At 45.5% G+C, this 21,071-nt stretch overlaps 1 protein-coding gene across 1 annotated transcript in view; it reads left to right on the forward strand.

Annotated features, from left to right (window-relative positions):
* The window catches only part of igsf3 (immunoglobulin superfamily, member 3), a 68,074-nt gene that overhangs the window by 41,397 nt on the left and 5,606 nt on the right, over window positions 1-21,071 (forward strand). Inside the window, exons 3-6 of the mRNA XM_083921719.1 lie at window positions 910-1,329; window positions 4,453-4,839; window positions 7,321-7,728; window positions 10,960-11,385. Of these exons, the coding sequence (XP_083777845.1) occupies window positions 910-1,329; window positions 4,453-4,839; window positions 7,321-7,728; window positions 10,960-11,385 (1,641 nt within the window). The remainder of the gene's footprint in view (window positions 1-909; window positions 1,330-4,452; window positions 4,840-7,320; window positions 7,729-10,959; window positions 11,386-21,071) is intronic.

The following is a 21,071-nucleotide window of genomic DNA, read 5'->3' on the forward strand; positions in this document are numbered from 1 at the left end:
TTTATTTTATTACAACATTACGGCCTTCTTCCTTTTGGTTGTCAAAATGAATGCATGAAGTTTTAGAAGTCCAGTGCTATTTATCAGTTTCTCTCTTCTGCACACTCTAGTACATATCCAAAAATACTCCCTTAGCTCCTTTTTAAAAGCTATACGTGTTTATTTCCGGCGATGTGTGGAGCATTTCCAGCCTGCTTTTTTCTGAAATTATCACATCATGATGTCTTTGTTGCTTCCCTGCACTTGACTGTCCCCCTCTCTCATCTCTTCTGTTCCTAACCATCTGGCTTGAAGTCCGTCCTCTGTTCTCGGCTGCATTGTAGATAGAAGGGCTGGGATGAATATATTACAACAATTTTAACTCGCTGCTTCTATATCTAGTATGTGTGATCAAAAAAGAAAGATGTTTGAAAAGTTTTATGAGAGGGAATGCGTCTGTGTGATGCCAGTGTGGAGCTGTTATGTTTGCTATAGCAAAACCAAATGGGATATAATGAATGAAGTGCCGGAAGGGTCTCGGGAGGTATCTGCCTTTGTAAGATAGAAAAAATGCCATCAATGCTCGATGACATGTGAAAGTCATGTATGGACGAGGAAATGGAGGGCAGTGATCTCACAACAAAAGCGTGGTTGCATTAATACCTTTTTCTTCACACTATAGAGTGAATGAAAGTTGGAACCATTTACAGCAGAATACCAGTTTATTTTAACTCCCATAATTGGGGGGTTAAACAAAAATAGTCTTCTTTGTTATGGCCAGTCCTCCCAACAACATTTGGTATTTAAGATGCTTTTATAGATAGGTAGAGAGTTCATATGGTATTTAAGGGAGCAGTTAACACTTTTATCAAATGCCCTGACTTCCTATAAATGCTAATTCTCTCCCTCCTTTTTTCTTTATTTTTGCAGTCATCCCTGACTCGTTGACAGTAATGGCTCCAGCCCAGACTCTGTCCAAGGTTGAAGGCGACACACTGCAGCTTACCTGCGAGGTGTCTCGGACCACACTGCAGCACACTCACTTATCAGTGGGTTGGTATCTGCGGTCCCCAGAGGATGCAGCTGCGGCGCCTCAGGAGCTGGTCACCTTGTCGAGGGATTTTGTCCTGCGCTCTGGGGGACCTTATCGGCAGAGGATGGCGGCAGGGGACCTCAGGCTGGATAAAACCAGTGCCACGGCCTACAGGCTGACCATTCACAAGCTGCAGCCAGTTGACCAGGGCCTGCTCTACTGCCAGGCTGCTGAGTGGATTCAGGACGCAGACGGCGGCTGGTTCGCCATGACCCGCAAGCAGAGCGACAAGACGCAGCTCCGCATTCAGCCCACTGGTGAGTAAAGGGAAGAAATTCTGTGGAAAATAGGAGGGAGGGGGGAGAGAGGGTAAAGATGCTGCTCTACTCTTAGGTCCCCCCTGTCCTAATGACAGACGCATACGCAAGCATGTGGGCCGGCTTCCTCTGATTGCTGATCAGTATCTCACACTAAGCTCATTAGCTTACTAAAAAGGGCTTAACTAAACCTCCACAGACTCCCCACTGTTGTATTTGTGTCTGCTTGATGGGCAACATTACAAGCACATCCAAGCATAATTTAACCAGCTCCAAACAGCGTGGGTGTTTGACAGAGGGAGACCTATGGCTTCCACATATCAAATTTCTCAGGCAACGAGAGGCCTAGAGATCAAAAGCCAGAGATGTTTTTTTTCCATCACTCCTCATCGCCAACAATTACACCATTCTAGTTTTGTGCTCGAGTGCATTAGTGGGAGAAACCGTGCTGGTTTACTGCGGTTGCCAACTCTGAAGGAGGAGATTGTTTAATGGAAGGGAGGAAGGGAATTACCAACCGAGAGTGGAAGGGAGAGGGAGGGGTGGTGGGAAGTCATGGGGTTGAGTAAGTAACAAGGGATGCACGATGAAAGTAAGTGGGAGAAAAGAAAGGGGTTGTTGGGGTGGCGGATGGAGGAGTAGGCCTCATATGATAATGATCTACTGAGCTGTCAACCTCAAGACTTGATGGACCAGAAACAAAGACGGCTTTACGACTCCTCACATGTACTTATAACATCCTGCCTGACTTGACCCCATCACACCCACTGCTCTGTATTCCGCATACAGTACATAAAGAATCTCTTTGTGTGCTTCCAAGAAAGGACCAAGGAGAAGGGTGATAAACCGCTTTGACATTTGCTCAATTACCAAGGCAGCACGCAGTGGCGAGTGTCTCATGCCAGTAAATCACTTCAAAGTGGAATCGTTTTGCCTTTCTCCATTAAGCATCAGATCCGCTCTGGACCAATACAACTTGATGGTGCCCCAGATAGTGCCGGGTGGATGACAAAGAGAGAGTGGAAACTCAGATGTAAAGCAGGTTTGAGTTCCTGCTACTTCAGGGAGGAGACAAAAGGCACAAAGAGCTCCCCTCTCAGAACCCTTCATCACTCTCTGTCATCTCTGTGATCTATAATGGATGGAGGTGTTGTTACGTGACAAAGAGAATACAGCAGAGTTGTGCCGCTCTGAGCGTAAGTGCTCCAACTTGTGTGTATGCCTATTCATTTTGATTTATTCTTGTTCACTCACTTATTGCACGATGCGGACACAAGTTGCATAGCTTTTGGCCGAACTTGTGTATTTGATATCCCACCTGTCCGTGTGCATATTTGACAGACAGAGTGGGAAATATAGAAAGGAGAAGTGAGCAGCTCCTCCATTAGGCTACTATTATAAAAGATGGAGTGGATCTCAAGACAGCCCCGTCCCTAGCTAATCACCCACAGCCAGCAGCATCAGCGAGAGGAGCAACGGACAGAATCCTAATGTACCTCTTGCTCTCTGGTTTACACCATCTTTCTCTTTTTCCCCTCACCTCCTCCCTTGCTCCGCACTCTCAGATCACCTCTCATTTTCTGCAGTCAGGTCTCATCACTGCACTTTCTTCATCACCCACTTCCTCCCTCTGCTACTCTCGTTTTTTTTCCTAATGAACTCTAAACACTAACACATGCTTGACCTGTGGGGCTTTTTATTTGATCCCTCTGCATCCCCTCACGTGTTAAAATGGTCTTAATAGAGCTGCATGCTGAGTGGTGACCGATTCTTGTCAAACGCATGTCACGACCCTTTTTAGCTCTGCTCCCATTCCTTCCCAATGAATCCCATTCAAATATCATAATACAATGTCTCTGGGGGCTTCTTTCTTCACTCCTATGCCATCGTATGCATGTATTTGTGCTTTACTGCTGCGAGTAATGATTCACATAATGTACAGTGATGTAAATGTGATAATGATAATATAAAAAAGATAATACATTCATTACTTTATTGTTTATTAATTGATTGTTTCAGCGCAAGGTACACATTTGTAGCTAAACTACTGTGATTTATGCTGTTTGCTTATAAATAATAGTGAGCTTTCCAGTTTGCAAGTCTGTATGTTGCTATATCTGTACGTATGTTAATAATTAGTCTGTGCGTGCATTCATGCATTTTTGCAAACAGTATCTCCCTCCCACTATACTGTTTTTCTGCATAACAAGCTCTATACCCACGGTAGGCTTTGAACCTTTCCACCTTTTCCAAACGAGTGTGTTTCTCAGGAAGTCTGTTTAAAGTCTTTGTAATTACAGCTCGGGGCTGCCACCTCACTGAGGTATATAGCTGAGGCAAAGCAGCAGTCGGATACACGCCGTACTCATCATCGGGATATTAATACAGCAAATAAAACTGAATTTACAGCCACGCACGCACAATGTGGCCAAGTGGAAGAGCTTGTAGCCTACCAGCAGCGTGCACTTTTACTACGTCTACTGTCTTGCAGGAGGAGGGGAAGCATCTGACTCTTTTTTAGACTGCTGAAGAGAATTTTAATTAGATGTGTTTTTTTATAGCTGGGATGAAACCGGGGGGGGGGGGGCAGAGCTCTCTTAAAGATCAGCGTTTTACCAGAGTGATGCACTGTGTGACCTCAAGCTTCTCTAGTTCCCTCTCTCTCTCTCCAGCTGATGTTATTTTATTGCACCCACCTTTCTCTGACCACCTCTACCACCCACGCCATCCATCTTCTTACTTTCTCTTTCAGCATGCAGGTTCAGCACACTGCATATTAAGAAAAGGCAGCAGCGGTGTTGTGTAGCCAACATTTAGACAAAAAAGTTGTTTGGGAATGTAATAACTATCACCTTCTTGAAGAGATTTCCACCACACCTACGCCTTTTCCATTCTGCTGCTTTATTTAAAATCTAGTGCTGTATTCAAGGCTGTACATTTACTGGTATTTGATATAATTTGTTACAAAGATGTGCAACATTCAAAACAGGTTTTCTTTTTTTGTTTCATTTATTACTGAGTTTTGACTTTTTTGTAGCCACCTCACCACATTTCTCATTGTTTTACTAAACATCCCTTTAACCTTGATGTTTCCCCCTTTTTTCCCTCATCTTCGTCATTCAGATCGGGACTTCAGCATCCAGGTGAACACGGAGCGACGGTCCTTCACGGCCGGTGAGCCGCTGGAGCTCCGCTGCACCATTGAGGCCCAGAATGTCCCAGAGCGCTTCTTCTCGGTGTCGTGGGTCTTCAGCAGCTCACCGGTGGCCGTGGTGGGCCCCAGTGCCGTACCAGTCCTGGGTCCCGATTATGTCGACCGCGAGGCAGCTGGCCACATGACGGTGCGTAAAGAGAGTGCCAATGTGCACTTGCTCAAGCTGCAGCACCTGCGCCCTGAGGATGCTGGGAAATACATATGCCGCGTGACAGAGCGGGAAAAGACGCCCACGGGAGACTTCATTGACCGCAGCAAGAGGTCCCGCAATGTCCAGATCACAGTCCAGTCGCTCAGTGAGTAATAATCTGTTCTCAAGGCCACTGGCTTAGTTGTCCTGTCCTTAGTTGTCAGTTACAGGAAGAACGATGAGCTTCTCATAATAACAGTTTTATCTTCATGTAGGCAATATGGCATGTCATGCTGTGCTCCTCTCCAGCCTCTCTCTCTCTACATATTTCTCTCTCTGTTTTCCCCTCTCCCTTTCTCCAAGGTGGCCTATAACAGATAGCAGCTCAGCCTCTATTGTTAACTGAGAGTAAGAGGGGAAGGAATAATGCTACTCTTATTCCTGGTGTATTTTCTGTTTGAGTGAATTGCTAAGGGATGATAATGCAACATTATGGTCCTTCTCATTTCCTTGGCTTAGCTGGGAGGTGGTGGTGGGGGTTGTTGGGGTGGTGGTGGCTGGGGGTGGGGGGGTAACACTATAGTAGGATAATGGGAAGCAGAAGAGTCTGGGCTCAAGGAGGCTGAGCTTACAGCCATGAAATTAGAGCGTGGAGAAAGAAAAGAAGCAGAGAAAGGCGCCCAGCTCTCCAGGGCCCTCTAAGTGGTTCCCCGGGCTAAATTAATGTGTTCTACTGGGGCAGACCTCTTCAGCAGGGTTAAGAAGGGCTGGCCGGTTGGGTTGTTTCAGGCTTGCAGTGAATTAAAGCAAATTTACAGTCCAACCTTCAAAATCCTTCTCACAATCCCGCCACTTAGAAAGTACGAAAGTAAGGTTGGTAAGAGGTAAGACAAACTCTCCACCAGTTTGGGTCATTTGCTTTGTCCCCTCTTCTCTCTATACCCTCTGTCTCATAGGACTGGGACGTGTGTGGAGTCAGCTGCTCCCAGCATAATAAAACATAACAACCACAGAGTAGTATCTCCTCTCAAGCAGCCAGCACTAACTTATCCTGGCCGCTCTGCACCCCCTGCTAAATCAGCCCAAAACAATGGCCCCGAGCCTGCAGCAGTCTCCAGGGAACCTCTCTGTATGGGAGGTTTTGTTTTTCCAACAAAAGACCCTAATGCGCCATAAAGGATGTTTATAGGGTTTACACGGGATAATGGCCACGGTTATTGGAGGAGAACTTCCGTGAAATACAGCAGAAGTGGTCAGGCAGGCATGTATTTAATGCACAGACATCCTCTCGTGCCTGCTTTCTCACAGACACACTTTCAAGATGCGTTAAATCCCTTTAATTGGGGGAATCGGGTGACAGTTGGTAATAGGGTGCGATAAGGGTTAAAGCCGATGAGTCAGAGGCAGGCAGAGGTGACAGCGAAAGAAAAACAGGTAAACTCTTCTGACAAATCAGTGTTGATGGATGAGTTTACCTTTCGCTTACACTGAATCTCTGCGGTACAGATAGGAAGGACAAGGGCAACGGTAGGGAAAAAGAGAGGGGGTGTACTGTCATCGAGAGGAAATGCATTCTGCAGTTCAAAAGACAGAGAAGAAAGAGTTGGAAACGTGCAAATTAAAAGAATAGAATTCAAAGAGATGGAAAGGGGAAAGTTAGAGAAAGACAAAGCTGTCCAATTTTATATTAACGAGGATGTATGTATCTACTAGCATAACTGTCAAACAATCCTCTCTTCACGCCTCAGCGTAAAAAAAAGTGATAGAATACAATATGTTCTTAGCTGTGGAAAAAAAGCTAGCAAGCTGTTTCAATGACAGACAGAGAGGAAGAGGGAAAACGAGGAAGTCTTTTCCCTTTGTTCATTTGAGCGTGATAGAAGTAAGAAGACAGTTTATTCCATATTCCCAGAGAGCTCATGCTTATTAGGAGGGCTGGCGAGCTGAGAGGGCAGCAGCAGCAGAGTTTGGCCTGGGGGGAGAAAAAAAGAAGAAGTGAGAAACCTTAAGCAATATCCCCAAGTGACAGCAGCACTGGCCCCGTAGGCTAAGAGAGATTTTGGGTCAGCCAGAAGTCCGTGATGTTTGATAGACGTTGAAGTGATGAGAGTCAAGATAAAGCACAAAAACAGAGGAGAGCAGCCAGTAAAGACTTTTATCCTCCTCCACCTCCTCTGAAGTGCTGCTGAGCCCTGTGATGTGAGACTTCTCTGCTGTGCCCGGGTGGACTCGGTCAACAAGTAATACAGGGTTCAGAGAGGGAATCACAACTCAAACTCACCAGGGCCTCCACTCTGGTTGTCACTCTAATGTGCCCGAGGCCAGTTACAAAACTGCACTATGGTCCACACACACACACACACACATCCGAACACACATGCACAGGACTCGCACAGGCCCGTGTGATACCGTACTCCCAGGAACAGGCTCAGTGATTTGTTTTACTGCCCCTGGCCTTCTGTACTCTCTGAATCTTGAAACACAGAAAGTGTGATTCTTGTTGTCTCTGGGATTGAGCGTGAGAAGGAGTTAAGATTTTGAGGATTTTTTTCCTTTTGTGTGACTCATGCTGACCTCCACGTCTCTCTCTGTCTCTCTCTCTCTCTGTCTCTCTCTCTCTTTCTCTTTCTTTTGTGTTCCTTCTCAGAGAGCAACATAACAGTGTCATTGTCCGTCAACTCTTCAGAGGTCTTAGAGGGAGATGTGATCCAGTTGACCTGCTCGGTCCACTCCACTACAGGCCCCATTTCTGTTGTCTGGCAGTGGACAGACAAGCAGGCATCCGGACTGGCCCTGGAGGTGGCCTCTGTTGATCGGGACGGCACCGTATGGCACGGCTCATCGTACAGAGAGCGCTCCAGCTACGGGGAGATACGTGTTGAGAAGGGGCGAGCCGACGCATCCTCTCTGTCTTTGTATAATGCCTTACCCGGAGACGAGGGCCAGTACACCTGCACGGCCACTGAATGGCTTCAGACCGGTACTGAACCAGAGCTAAACTGGGAGAAGATAGGAGAGAAGTCAGCCTTCAAGACAGTCACCGTCAAGACTGTTGGTAAGTTACTGCAACCTAATCTAACGTCAATATAATATACGGTATATTCCAGTGAGTGAATCATCTTATCTTTTTACATAAAAGTTCAGGCTCTAGTGGATTCATTATACTGAATAATTCTGGTATATTTAAAGTATATACAGTATCCTGACACAGAGCCTTCCCCTCAGCTAAAAGTTGAGAGGAGCTAGTCCAAAACTGAGAAAAAGAAATGGGCTATAAGGATAAAATGGAGACATTATCCATCAGTGATCAGGGTGCATATGTTATCTGTACATCCCCAGGCACACCAGTTTGCACGCTGCGCAACTAAGTGGTAATCAGCTTGTACATGCTAAGCCTGTATGTTTAAGATGAGCAGCAGCTGAGCTTGTTACAGGTTTAAATATCCTTGATCACACGGACCATCCTCTTTATCCTGCTTTAATATTTTTTCCACCCATAGTTCAGATTTGACCACAGATAACTTGCTTAATCTGTCAGCTGATTGTTCTCCACATTAATAGTCAGTCGTTTATTTAAACCTTAAATCAATGAGGCCATCGAGAACGGTTACAAAGGAGCACAATACTCATGCTGAGGAGAAGTGGTTCGAGATCAATGTCTTGAATTGTCCAGGGGTAGGGGCAGATTTTCCAAGTTCAGAATAAACGTGCAGGACTTGAAGCATAGTATAGTCAGGTAATAAGTTTGGTAGGGTCCCGCACTTCAGTCTAGCATAGATTCCAAATCAAAGATATATGATTTGTGATTTTCTGAAGGCTGATGAATGGTGCAGGGAGAACATGCATTCCACATAGAATACACAATTGTTTATTCATGCACCTCTCAGGGGTTAGAGCTATAATAACACACACACACACACACACACACACACACACACACACACACACACACACACACACACACACACACACTCACACCTGCCACACACAAGAGCAGTGCTTCCCTGACACCCATCATGGATGCTCACACTCACTCACACACACCCATATGGATTAGCCAGAATTATTAGAATGGAAATGCAGCAGCAATGTGTTTCACAGTCTGTGGGTCTGCTCTGTCAATGCAGAGTTAAGCTGAACATCCTCGGTACAGGCTGAGGAAGCCACTGGACCGGAGCAGGGAGGAGCTGGCAAACCAGGAGCACTAGGCTCAATACACACACTCACTCACACACACACAAACACATACACACATACGCACACGCACACTCACAACCGACGGATTAGCTCCCTGCAGCAGCACACAGCGGTGCTGCAGAGAAGAGATGTCAGTTTTTAAGTGGCCATTTGTTAAGTCCGGGCAACAACAGAAACATTAGTCTGCGAAACAAGGGACGCATTATGCAAATCAGGGAATAGAAGTCCGAAGCTGCTTGTCTCTCTTCAGTTACACTCCTCTTCCCCCTCTCCTCCACGCTCGTTGATCAAAGGATTTTCTAAATGTGTTGTGTGACGGTCAGTGTGTGTGTGTGTGTGTGTGTTTTACTTCATCTCAGATTTTGGTCCTCGTTTTTCTCACTTTAGCTTCCAACTTCCAAGTTTTATTGGACCTAAACCTGCCATGCAGATAGAGAACTTTTTTTTCATGTGTTTTGGCTCTCTTCTCCTCTAAAAATTTTTCCTTACTTCTTTAGTTCTTGCATATAATGATTAAAAAAAGGGAAAACTTGTGCTCCAGTTAATTTCTGAGCTCAGACTATGCTTCACTCTGACCTGTCACTGACCTGTCACTGACCTGTCTCTCAGTGCATTGTTCTACACACTGCAGCTCGAGATATTATATATGGGATATACCTTAATTTAAATCATAGCCTCATCCTTTATTGACTCTCTGTGCTCGATGATCGGACCTGGAGGTTATTGGAGAGGGATGTCTTCTGGGAGTCTTGTGTTTTTGTTGCCACAGTGAAGACAATGATGCTTGTTCGAGAGACTCTTGTTTCTTGCTGATTGGCGTAAGGGACATTCAGGGTGTCTGGGGGGACAAATGTGTGCAAGTCAGAAACGTTTATACATTTGCACAATCCTGTGAATAGGGTCTCCCACTCAACCACAAGCACTTTGTACAGTGAACGACACATTCATGTTTATTCACACAAACATAAAGACAGAGTTGTATGGGAAAAATGGATCTGCGTGAAATCCTCTTTTCTGTTACAGAGGCATGCACACAGTGAGGGAAATGGATGGATGGATGGAAGAGGGGTGCGGGGAGTTGAGAGATAGAGTGAGAGGGGAGAGTTATTGTCTATTAGAGAATTATGTCCCCAGGCAGCTGTCCCAGCAGTAGCCAAGTCTGGACAGAAAGCCATTGATTACACACCCTGAAGGACAACGGGGGTGATGGCTGTCGGAGGAGGAGAGAGGGTGAGGGACAGGGAGAGAGGGTGAGGGACAGGGAGAGAAAGGGACGTGGCTGTTGACAAGAGCATAATGGAAAAATCTGAAAAGTCTAGAGGAAATGAAGGATCAGATGTGGAAAAATCAGACTTTATTAACATCTCTTCTTTCCACCTCCCTGTCTTTTTTTTTTTTAAATATATTTGAGCTTATTCAAATTCATTCAAATGACTTGAAATAGGCACAGCGGGGCCTGGTTTTTAAAGGACCATAGAGGCTATAGCGCTCTCTCTTTGCTCTCCAGTGTAGATGTATTCTTGGCAATATCATATGGAGTTAGGTGAACGTTTTTAGTTTAATGAGGATAGTTTAGACTTGGCAAGAAGTGTAGGATGTAGATCGAACATCGGCGCTTAGTAGAAATCCGTCCCCTGGGTTTTCTTTGTTGCATCACCCATTCATTTTGAGACGCACTCACACAATCAAGCACTCCAACTCAAACATACATACCATACATACACATCCATAAGCTAAATGGCTTTAGACGCTTAATGACAAAGTAAAATGCTTGTGGAGATTTGGAACTGCTTTACCAGTAAGTCAGTTAAAGTAAACACTCTCTGTATTTCTTCCAGCAGGGAGCTTTGTTCCTCTTGGTAGCCATGCTTAAAAGCAAAGTTCCTTTCTGCAAACGATTATGAACCCCCACATCATTTACTGAGCTTTAAGCTTTTAGCGAGCAGACTCAATCACTCACCCAGGCTGTGTTGTGCCATTACATGCAATCAGCAGTAATCTATGTTTGAGGGGTTTATCATTAGTCAAATAAAAGGGACATTTTTTTTACACTTTATAACATTCTCCCTCCACTTCTTCCACCATATAGAGTCCTCCTTTATGGTTTCTGCCTCATCACGGACGCCGTCCGTCACCTTTGGAGACTCCTTTGACCTCCTGTGCCTGGTGAAGCCTCGTCACAACCCTCGTGTCCCCACCTCCGTCACCTGGCGCTTCATGCCGGCCAGCGCAGAAGCCGGAGAAGAGGATCAGGGGGAGTTCAAAGACCTGGTGACATTCACCCGCGAGGGCACGCTGCAATGGGGGGAGCAACTGCTAGGGCTGGGTACCCGCACCACAGTGGACCGCTCGCACTCCAACACCAACTTCCGGTTGTCGGTGACCCGGGCAGGGCGTCGCGAGGCGGGCAAGTACCAGTGCACCGCCGTCCTGTGGAGGAGGAACTACAACAACAGCTGGAGCAGAGTAGCCAACCGCACTTCCAACCTGCTTGGCATCAGTGTCCTTCAGCCAGGTAAAGCTCTATGGCTGCTTGCCAGACAGACACACCTAATTGGAATAGACACAGACCAGCACACAAACAGGGATAAACACAGATTCAAACACACACATACACACATACACACACACACACACACACACACACACACACACACACACACACACACACACACACACACACACACACACACACACACACACACACACACACAGCAAGTGAATTCAGCAGAGCTTGGAGGATGTCTGTCTGCTTTAATTGCTCTTAGTCTCTGGTTTAGCCTCTAATTGGAGTGTGTGTACGTGTGTGTGTGTGTGTGTGTGTGTTTGTGCAGGGCAGGGTGGAGTCTCCTAATGGAGCATAGTGAATGGATTGCTAAATATCCCACAGGAAGAGAGGGGAAACTGCATGACAGTTGTTTAGAAGAGAGGGAAGCAAAAGATGGCAACAGAGAAAGTGAGAAAGTGTGATAAAGAGAATGAGTAATCTGTCCTTGAACCTTTTTCCTCGGAGGCATTAAACTGTCTACGCCGACCTCACTGGCCTTCAGTGCTCCACACATACAGAGCGAGAAACCCATTCAGACACAGCCCAATTAGTGGCTGAACACAAACAACAAACACAGACACACAAGCACACACTGGCCCAATTTAGCCCAGTCTGGTGTGCCTCAACAGTATGATACTTAATTTATTCAGGTGAATGGGCCTGAGGCAAATACTCATCCTGCTGATTAAAAAAACAAAAAACACCATTGTACTCTGGCGTTCAAAGCAGTCCAGCAAAGCATTATGGTACCAATGGGGTCAAGATTTGTTGGATATGGTGGGAGCAATATGAGCATGGTGTGTGGGCTGGATGAGAAGAAGGTCTTCAACTTCTGAGATGCCAAATGTTTTTTTTTTTCCTATCATGTTATATTTGTGGCCATGAGCAATGCAGCTTGTGTCTTTTTGCCTGCCGCATGTTCAGGTGAGGATAAGTAAGAGGCTGTATTGAGTTCAGATGCAGACTGCAGTAATCAATAACACTTTCAAATTGAGGCAGTGGAATATAGTCACATGTACAGTATAGACAGTCTCTCATCCTCTGTGGCTATTGATTCAGAACTCAAACACAAGCTGATGTAAACACATACTCGTACAGAAGCACCTCAGTTCAGAGACGGTGCTTTTACTGACTGTGCCATGACCTTAAACCATTCACGCAGAACACACAGTGTCCCCGGGCCCTTCAGGAGTAATTTGGAGATCAACTTATCATCCTGAATGCTCATTTACCCCCACCTCCCGCCCTTCTCCCACACACGCTCACACACACACATATACACACACACACACACACACACACACACACACACACACACACACACACACACACACACACGTTGAGTTTACACTGTTTATCCTTTATCCTAACCCGAAAAAAAAAAAAGCCACACACATTTTGAAGGGGAATAAATTCTAGGTCCCCCCTCCCACTCCCTTTTCTACCAGCATCTCCATGACAAAGTGATCAGTTACCTTGGTAATGCCATCAGTAACCGTGGCGATGTGATCAGTTTCCAGCTGAAAGCCATTCAGTAGTCGTAACGGTGCTATCATTCTGTGTGTAAGGGCACTATCTCACAGGGGAAGGGTGAGTGAGTAATGCCTTCATTTCATTGGTTGCAGAGAGCCAGCTCAGTCCTGGTCATGCTGGGTTCGTCTCCTCAACCTCCTGTAGTGTTTTTTTTAGTCCTACAGTCAGACCTTCATTTAGACTGATGATTCATTCGTCAGCATGTAGGACGTCTCTCTCTGCCTCACGCCTCTCCTCCCCATCTGCTTTTCCTCTCTTGTTTTCCTAAATGTTAACCACTCCTGGCAAACGAAGAGGCTGGCTTTTTCAGTTCCTCCCTCAAAGAAGTGGGATAAAGGGGAGTGTGTGTAATGAGGTGTGAGCAAACACGGCATCCGACCAGATTCATAATTGAGAGACTTTAAATCATGCTTCCAGAGGTACCTGCTCAATATGTATGAGCTGCCTCTACAGCATTATGTGTGCACATACTGTACATACTTGTGTGCACGTCTTAAGTTTTTGCATGAGTGCCCCTGCAACCGTGTTTCTTCTGATGTTCTTCTGAGAGCCTCCGTATGCTTACCCTGCATATATACAGAAGCCCACCCTTCACCCCTGATGCCCAGCGATACAAGAATAGAACTGTTTCTCTCAGCTTTTGTGTGTTGGTCCATCACACCATCATCTTGTATTCAGAAGAAAGGCGTGTGCGTGCGCCTAATGCGTAATGGCGCCCCTCATTAAATTATTGGAGAACTTCAAAAGCGGGGAGAGTGAAAACTAGCATCAGGAAAAGGAGCCCTTGATCCAACATCCATGCATCTTAGATTAGCAGAAGCAAAGTTGTTGGATGCAGATAAAAGCAGGACCATACACCACACAGAAGCAGCCAGGAGGTCAGTTAGTGAGGGGCCTGGCTTATTTACTGCACTAACTTCCTGTTCCAGATTGCATTAGTACCACACTACCTGCCTGTGTCCAAATCCCATGAGTCATATTGGAGGGGTTCACCACCATATCTGCACCCCCACATACATATACACTATTTTTATGTTCATTTTGAGGGCAACCTTGTGCTCGAATCATCCACCACAGTCTTAATGCAGAGAATCACCGCATACACAGGAGAACAAACACCATCATGCTCATGTACACGTAAACATGCAGTACATACACACTGGGGGGGATACCTCCCAGAGCAAAAATATAACTATCTTATGGTAGAACACAATTCAATATTAGCCCTCACAGCAGAGGATTTCCACAAATGCGCACACACACACACACACACACACACACACACACACACACACACACACATTCACAAAAACATGTGGTATACAGTTTCACATACAGTGGCAGTAATATTAGATTCCACCTGATTGAGTTTTCTCTTTGTCTCTGTCTGAAATGCAATAATGGCAAACACATGTTCAGCATGGCGCATCACCAGGGAAGCCTCAGTCTCTACGACGCAATCTAATATCATCTACTCATAACTCAAACTACACACACACACACACACACACACACACACAGAAAAACACATTCTTCATTTCTCCGACACACACACACGCACACACACACACACAGGAACATGCACAGAAAACACGCAAAACTAATTATGCTGAATCTTCCCTAATGAAACCGGAGTTTAGATTAATGGTGGTTTGGGGAGTTCAAGACATTTTTCTCATCATTTGAGTGTGTGCATGTGCACATTTGTGCGTGTGTGTCTGGCAGGAGGAGTGGGATATTAAGACCGCCTGGTTATTGGTTGAGCTAGAATGATGATGGTGGTGGGAGGGGGTGCCCCACTTAAAAGTTTGTCCTCATCTCTCCTCCTCACACACCTACGCCTGCCTGGCTACCTTTTACTCACATGAGCAAACATCACAATGCAGGGACGGATGCTTTTTTTTTTTTTTTTTTGCTTATTATTATCCTCCTCTCTTGTTTTGCTCTCTCACAGTTGCACTTTGAATTACATGCATTCATTCCCTGCAATTCACTTCTTTATCCTGTCCTGCCTCATATGCTAACTTTGTCTCTCTTGCTCTGATAGTTCTTGAGGGTATCTTCCCATTTAATATTGGCTGGCACAAGCAGATGCCGCTCTCCTTTTTATGCCAGTGAACTACTTGCCACCCAGACGTTATTGATAGCATTGGCGTTGCTGCAGTGATTCGAGATTCCAGCTTATCAAGGCATGGGAGCTGTCTGTCTTCATTAAAGTCTCCTATCACCCTCATGTCCTCCTTTCTCGCTCCCGCTTCATCTCTGTCTTTCTACATTTTATTCTCACTCTCCCCATAAGTCTCTTTTAATGTCTTCTTTCCCCTTCAATCTCACTTAGCTGCATGTTTCCCTCCACGCACGCCCCCAGCTTCTTTCTCACTCCTGAGATTTTTCAATATTTTATAATTCCCTACTTCCATCTTCCCCCTCCTCATAATTCTCTCCATTATGTTTACATTTTTCTTCAAATAGTTTCTTCGCCATTGTCAGTATTTCATAAATAATAAGGACATGGCAGCTGTGCTTGTTTGCACACAATAGCAGCTTGATCACAGTGTTATTGGTTGTGTCAGGGTTGTAAATGTTTTCTGCGCCCTGTTTTTCAGCTGCAGCGGATATAGTTTGGGTTTGGAGACAAGCGCACCTGAGGCAGCAATCCCAGGCTGCCTGTACGTTTGCAGTGCACTCACCTCTCCTATGAACAGTTTGTACATGCATATACAAATAATCAGAGTGCACTTGCTGTGTTTTTCTGTTGCGCACACACATGAACGCGCAGGGTTGTTATGGGCGATAATTGAAGAGCCTTTGAGCGGTGCACTGAAACAGAAAATCATTTCATAGTACTTTTGATTAATCACGCCTGTCAAGGTCAGGCTTCTTCCCTGTGTCCTCTTCCTCACAAGGGCAAACCCTCACATTATCTCTTGTGCAAAAACACAGGCACATATTTGTGTCACATCCAATCCAATCTAGGCCTCGTTTCCTTTTTCAGCCCAATCTGAAGATGCAGTGAGATTCTAGTGTGTGTGTGTGTGTGTGTGTGTGTGTGTGTGTGTGTGTGTGTGTGTGTGTGTGTGTGTGTGTGTGTGTGTGTGTGTGTGTGTGTGTGTGTGTGTGTGTGTGTGTGTGTGTGTGTGTGTGTGTGTGTGTGTGTGTGTGTGTGTGTGTGTGTGTGTGTGTGTGTGTGTGTGTGTGTGTGTGTGTGTGTGTGTGTGTGTGTGTGTGTGTGTGTGTGTGTGTGTGTGTCCGTCCACATTCACTTGTATGTCCTGCTGCTGTAATTGAAATCGTAACTCAGAGCTAGCTACAGTGCTGCTGCTCCCCATGTAAATCAGTGGCTAATAGTAGGAGCAGAGGAAGAGGCTCAGCAGTGCCGCCTCCTAAATACATACACACACACAGCTGCCTCTAGCCTGCACTGAATGACCACTGTTCTCTGTGGTTTAATGAGCATAATGTGTTTTATGCTTATTGGCAGACCCCCGCTTTCAAACACACAGGCACAGGGCTCGATCTGATGTGTCTTTATGCTCTCCCCCTCCGTGCCAGCTTCTTTTTGGCCATTAATCTCCCAGAGTTCCCCTGCCATGACCCCCTGTCTCACCCCTCTCTTGTGCATCTGTTTTCCCATTGGGCCAGCTTGCGTCCAGCAATCACTTTTTTAGACAGGCAGGCAGGAAGAGGGAAAGTGCAGTGAGTGCATCAGTGAGTGTATCAGTGTGTGCGCACTGATGGTAGAGAATAGGAATTGTATGGTTGGAGGTTGCGTTTGTGTGTGTGTGTGGCAAGGCTGCCATTACGTGCACAGATCCCCATAATTAGTCCAGTCTTAATGATATTGTAGTGGAAGTTGGAAAGGGGGGGAATGAGGACTGGTAATATCCCTCTGACACAATGGGATCATAGATATATTGTAGTCATTAGCCTAGAAATTAGGCTCCCAGTTCGGCAGAGTAGCCACTTTTCAGTCAGGGGAACCCCATTCCTCATTGCCTTTCACAAGCAGCCCGCTCTGATCCAAGGCCCCCTGTGACCGAATTCGAGACAGGCCGGAGTGTTCAGCATTTTGTGTATGTGCATGTGTGTGTGTGTGTGTGTTTTTGTGTTTGTGCGTGTAGTTGCAGAGGTTTTGCAAGGAGCAGCAAGCCAAAGTAAGCTGTTCTGCAGGGGATCAAGGCGTGTCTAAAGCCCTCAGTCCTGACAAGCTTGGGGTCCTGGCCGTGGATTAGCCCATGGCTGTGCTAATGCTAACGCTAAAGGCGGAGCAGGCAGCCATTAAGACTATAAGTCCTCTAGAGTGGAGCTGGAGAGACTTCCTGCTGCTTTCCGAAATCCCCCCAGGAGCATGTTCTCACTTTCTGTCTTTTACATCTCTCTCATCTTTTACACGCTCTTTCCCTCCCTCTGCACTCTCTCTCTCTCTCTCCCTCTCTCACACTCTCTCTCTCTGTCTGTCTCTGTCTCTCTATCTCTATCTCTCTCTCACTCCCCAGTTCTCTGTCGGCAGGCACTTGTGAATATCCGTTCAGTTTGGTGATATATCCCTTAACTCTCCTACATTTTCCCTCATCTCGTCTTCCTTTAAAAATCCCATCCCTCTCTCTGTGTCTACTTTTATTCATCCCTCTCATCTCTTTATGCCTCCTTCTCCCTGCCGCTTGTCCACTCTGGCCTCCTTAACTAAGTGGAAGCATTACATCTGTGGCGCAGTGGATGTAATGTCAGCTCAGTGGTCATTAAGTACATATTAGAGCATATTTAAAAAGAGCCAAAATGTTAGACGGAGACCCCACCAGCACCTCTTGTGTTTGCACTTTATTGATGCCTCATCAATATTCATGAACCCACAGGTGAGGCTGCTGAATATTCATGTCAGTGTTAGGCAATTAGACAGAATGTGGAGAGGCGAGACATAGATCATGCTAATGCAGAAGGGAGGAAAGAGGTCATTATTGGTCAAAACAAAGACAGTGATGAAGGGAAAGTGAGAAGGCCTATAGTGGACATTTCAACCCTAAGGTTTCAAGACAGTCTTGTATTAAAAGACTTCACCTGGAGCGGCAGCATGAAACAGAAATTTAAAATGAATTGAATTCCCTCTCTATACAAAGAATAAAGTATAAGAATCGTTGATTTACAATCTCGGGCTGTATTCTCCTGTATTCTCCTAAACACCCCGCCAAGCAGTTTGCCGCTCCCATGAAGTCATCCCAATACAAGCATGTGTGTGTGCATGTGTGCGTGTGTGCATGTAGCTGTGGTTAGTTTGTGCTGACAGGCTACAGTAGCATCCTTAGCTGTACACTCCTTCTCCCCCCGGACTCAAACTTGTTTTCATCTGGCCATCTTCTTGAACACCAGTTGTGTGCTTCTGTTTTGGGGTTTGGGGAACACTTTATTTGTCTTCTTTATCAAAAACTGGGCTGCTGTTTGTAGCCTTTGTGTACATACCTCCACTGACAAATAAAATGAATATAGACAGCTTTGCCTCAACTCCGCAGATTTCTGTAGCTATTAAACGAGACAAATTGGGCACACATGGGAAACGGGTGAGACAAGGGTTCCGTGAGCCAATTAGTGACTGTACTGTGTGGATCTGTGTGTTTGTGTGTACTGTAATGACACTGCATGCCCAGCAAACTGCAAAAACACAAAAACCTCCAGTGGAGCTGAGATAGTCAAGTGCAAGAGGCACTCTGTCTGGGTACACACATTTTCACACATTTTGCAGTGCAAGAATCAGACTTTTAATTCAATTCATTTAATCATGCCTGGTGGTGTAAACAAACGGCTCTGGCCTTGTTTAATTGAGTCTGCCCTTTATTACTGGTAAATAAGATCAGTGAGGTCCTTAGCCATGCCACGTTATTCATAGAGACAAGGTTGCCCTGGAGACCATAGAGCCAGGTGCCGTGTATGAAAGGCTGTCAACATTTATGCTCAAGGTTAACTTCAAAATTATGAGGTTTTGTCTTCTACATGATTATACAGGGACTATGGTTTTAAACTGAACGAAACTGAAAAGAGGAGTCAAAGGCTGCTGCATATAAAACCGGCGTGCAATTTCATCCTCACCGAGGCCAGGTTTGACTGGCACATGAACTAATGCAAAGCACTGAGAACAAGTGTTTCCAATTACGGATTCATCTTACTTTGATGATGCACCCTTGAGGCTCATTAAATAAACAGAGGAGCAAAGAACATGTGATCACACATAAAATAAGTATTGACAGCCTTGCGGACGCACAAGAACACACTTGCTGTTGATTGAATGCACATACATGATGAGCAGCCTTGTGAGTGATGTTTGATTGAATTGGCCCTCAACTTTGGCTTTCAACTCTTTCCATATCATAGTGCATCTGCACTCATCAGTGCCACATATACAAAATTACATCATATAGAATCTTTAGTCTGTTTTCTGCTACTTGCGTCAGCAGATGCATTGATGTAACTGTGGACGATGGTTGTGCTGTAGCTGAAGGAAGAAACCTCGCTCTCAGTGGGAATGAACACATGTCAAACGATTTGACAGGCTGGTTTGTGAAGTCACTCTTCTCTTACTGAGACATTTCACAGTAAGAGGATCCAGGAGGGACTGGAGACTTTAATGTTGTTTTGGGACATAAAAAGACCGTATTTCTCTTACTTTTATTTCTCTTCTGCCTTTCTTCGGTTTTATTTGTCCCTCCGTCTCTGCTTGGGTGAGTGCTAAGTTATGATAACTTGTAGTAACTCATGATACTGCCTAATAGGGCTTGAATAATTAGCCTATTTTGGCTTTGAAAAGGCATTTCTGTAAACACTGATGTATGGCAACAGGCTTTCAGCCCCCAGTTTTTCTCCTGGCTGCGGATTCGAACTTCAAATGGGAACGGAAGAGAAATGCTTTGTCCTGTGCCAATCCAATCCTGCATGGTTCCACTTCAGAAGGTTCAGAGGTAATTCTCCCTCAAAAAAAAAAGGAAAACACTAAATAAATAAAATAAAAGGATTGCCAGGATTCCGTAGGGCTCGGCAGTAATTCCGGATGGGGAGATTGTCAGGCTTCCTAACAAGTCTCCAGTGAGTACAGACGCAATGATAATTTCAGATGCTATAGCTCCAAATACCGTTGCACAACAGGGTGGTCTGGCAATGCCTTGCAGCCATGCATTTATTTTTTCAATACAACCAAATGTGTGCTGCTATATTATACTGTATGTATAGTAGGCTATAAATATGCAAAATCACAAACAGCTATAATTTGAGCATGCACAGCAATCTGTGGGTAAGGTCGAGGCTTTCAGGGCATATGGCTATGACCCTAGGCAGTCAAAAGTCAGTGAGTCAAAGCAAAGCTTACGTGAGATAGGGGGGGACATGATATTGGAAATGCAGGGGCTTGTTTAAGAATGCAGAAGAACTGTAGAGAGAAAAACGAAATGTTTTATATTGGGTCAGATATCTGTAAGTATCAGTCAGAAAACATTTTTTTTTACAAATGAATATTCCTCATCAAGGCTGGATATTGTTTGTCACACCAATAAAGTACCCGAGTTTCTCTACCTTTCACAAAAAAAGATTTCATACCTTACTTTGATCTTGTTCACGAGTGAGGGGACGATGGAGCGTGAGTTTGGCCGGAGAATCGGAGCAGCGGAGGCGGTGTTGCAGTCGCTCTACCGCACAGTTGTGACGAAAAGAGAGCTGAGCCAGAAGGCAAAGCTCTCGATCTTCGTTCCTACCCTTTGGTCATGAAAGCTGGGTCATGACTGAAAGAACGAGGTCGCAGGTACAAGCGGCCGAAATGAGTTTTTCTTAACAGGGTGGCTAGCGCCTCCCTAGGGAGGTGTTCCAGGCACATCCAGCTGGGAGGAGGCCTCGGGGAAGACCCAGGACTAGGTGGAGAGATTATATCTCCACACTGGCCTGGGAACGCATCGGGATCCCCCAGTTAGAGCTGGTTAATGTGGCCCGGGAAAGGGAAGTTTGGGGTCCCCTGCTGAAGCACTGCCCCCGCGACCCGACCCCGGATAAGCAGTTGAAGATGAGATGAGATGAGACCTTACTTTGAAAAATATAAACACGTTTCTACAAAACTCTCTTTTCTTTTGGCAAAAGTAGCCAACGCTGTC

Source organism: Echiichthys vipera (genome assembly GCF_963691815.1).
Source record: "Echiichthys vipera genome assembly, chromosome: 10".
Taxonomy (NCBI): domain Eukaryota; kingdom Metazoa; phylum Chordata; class Actinopteri; order Perciformes; family Trachinidae; genus Echiichthys; species Echiichthys vipera.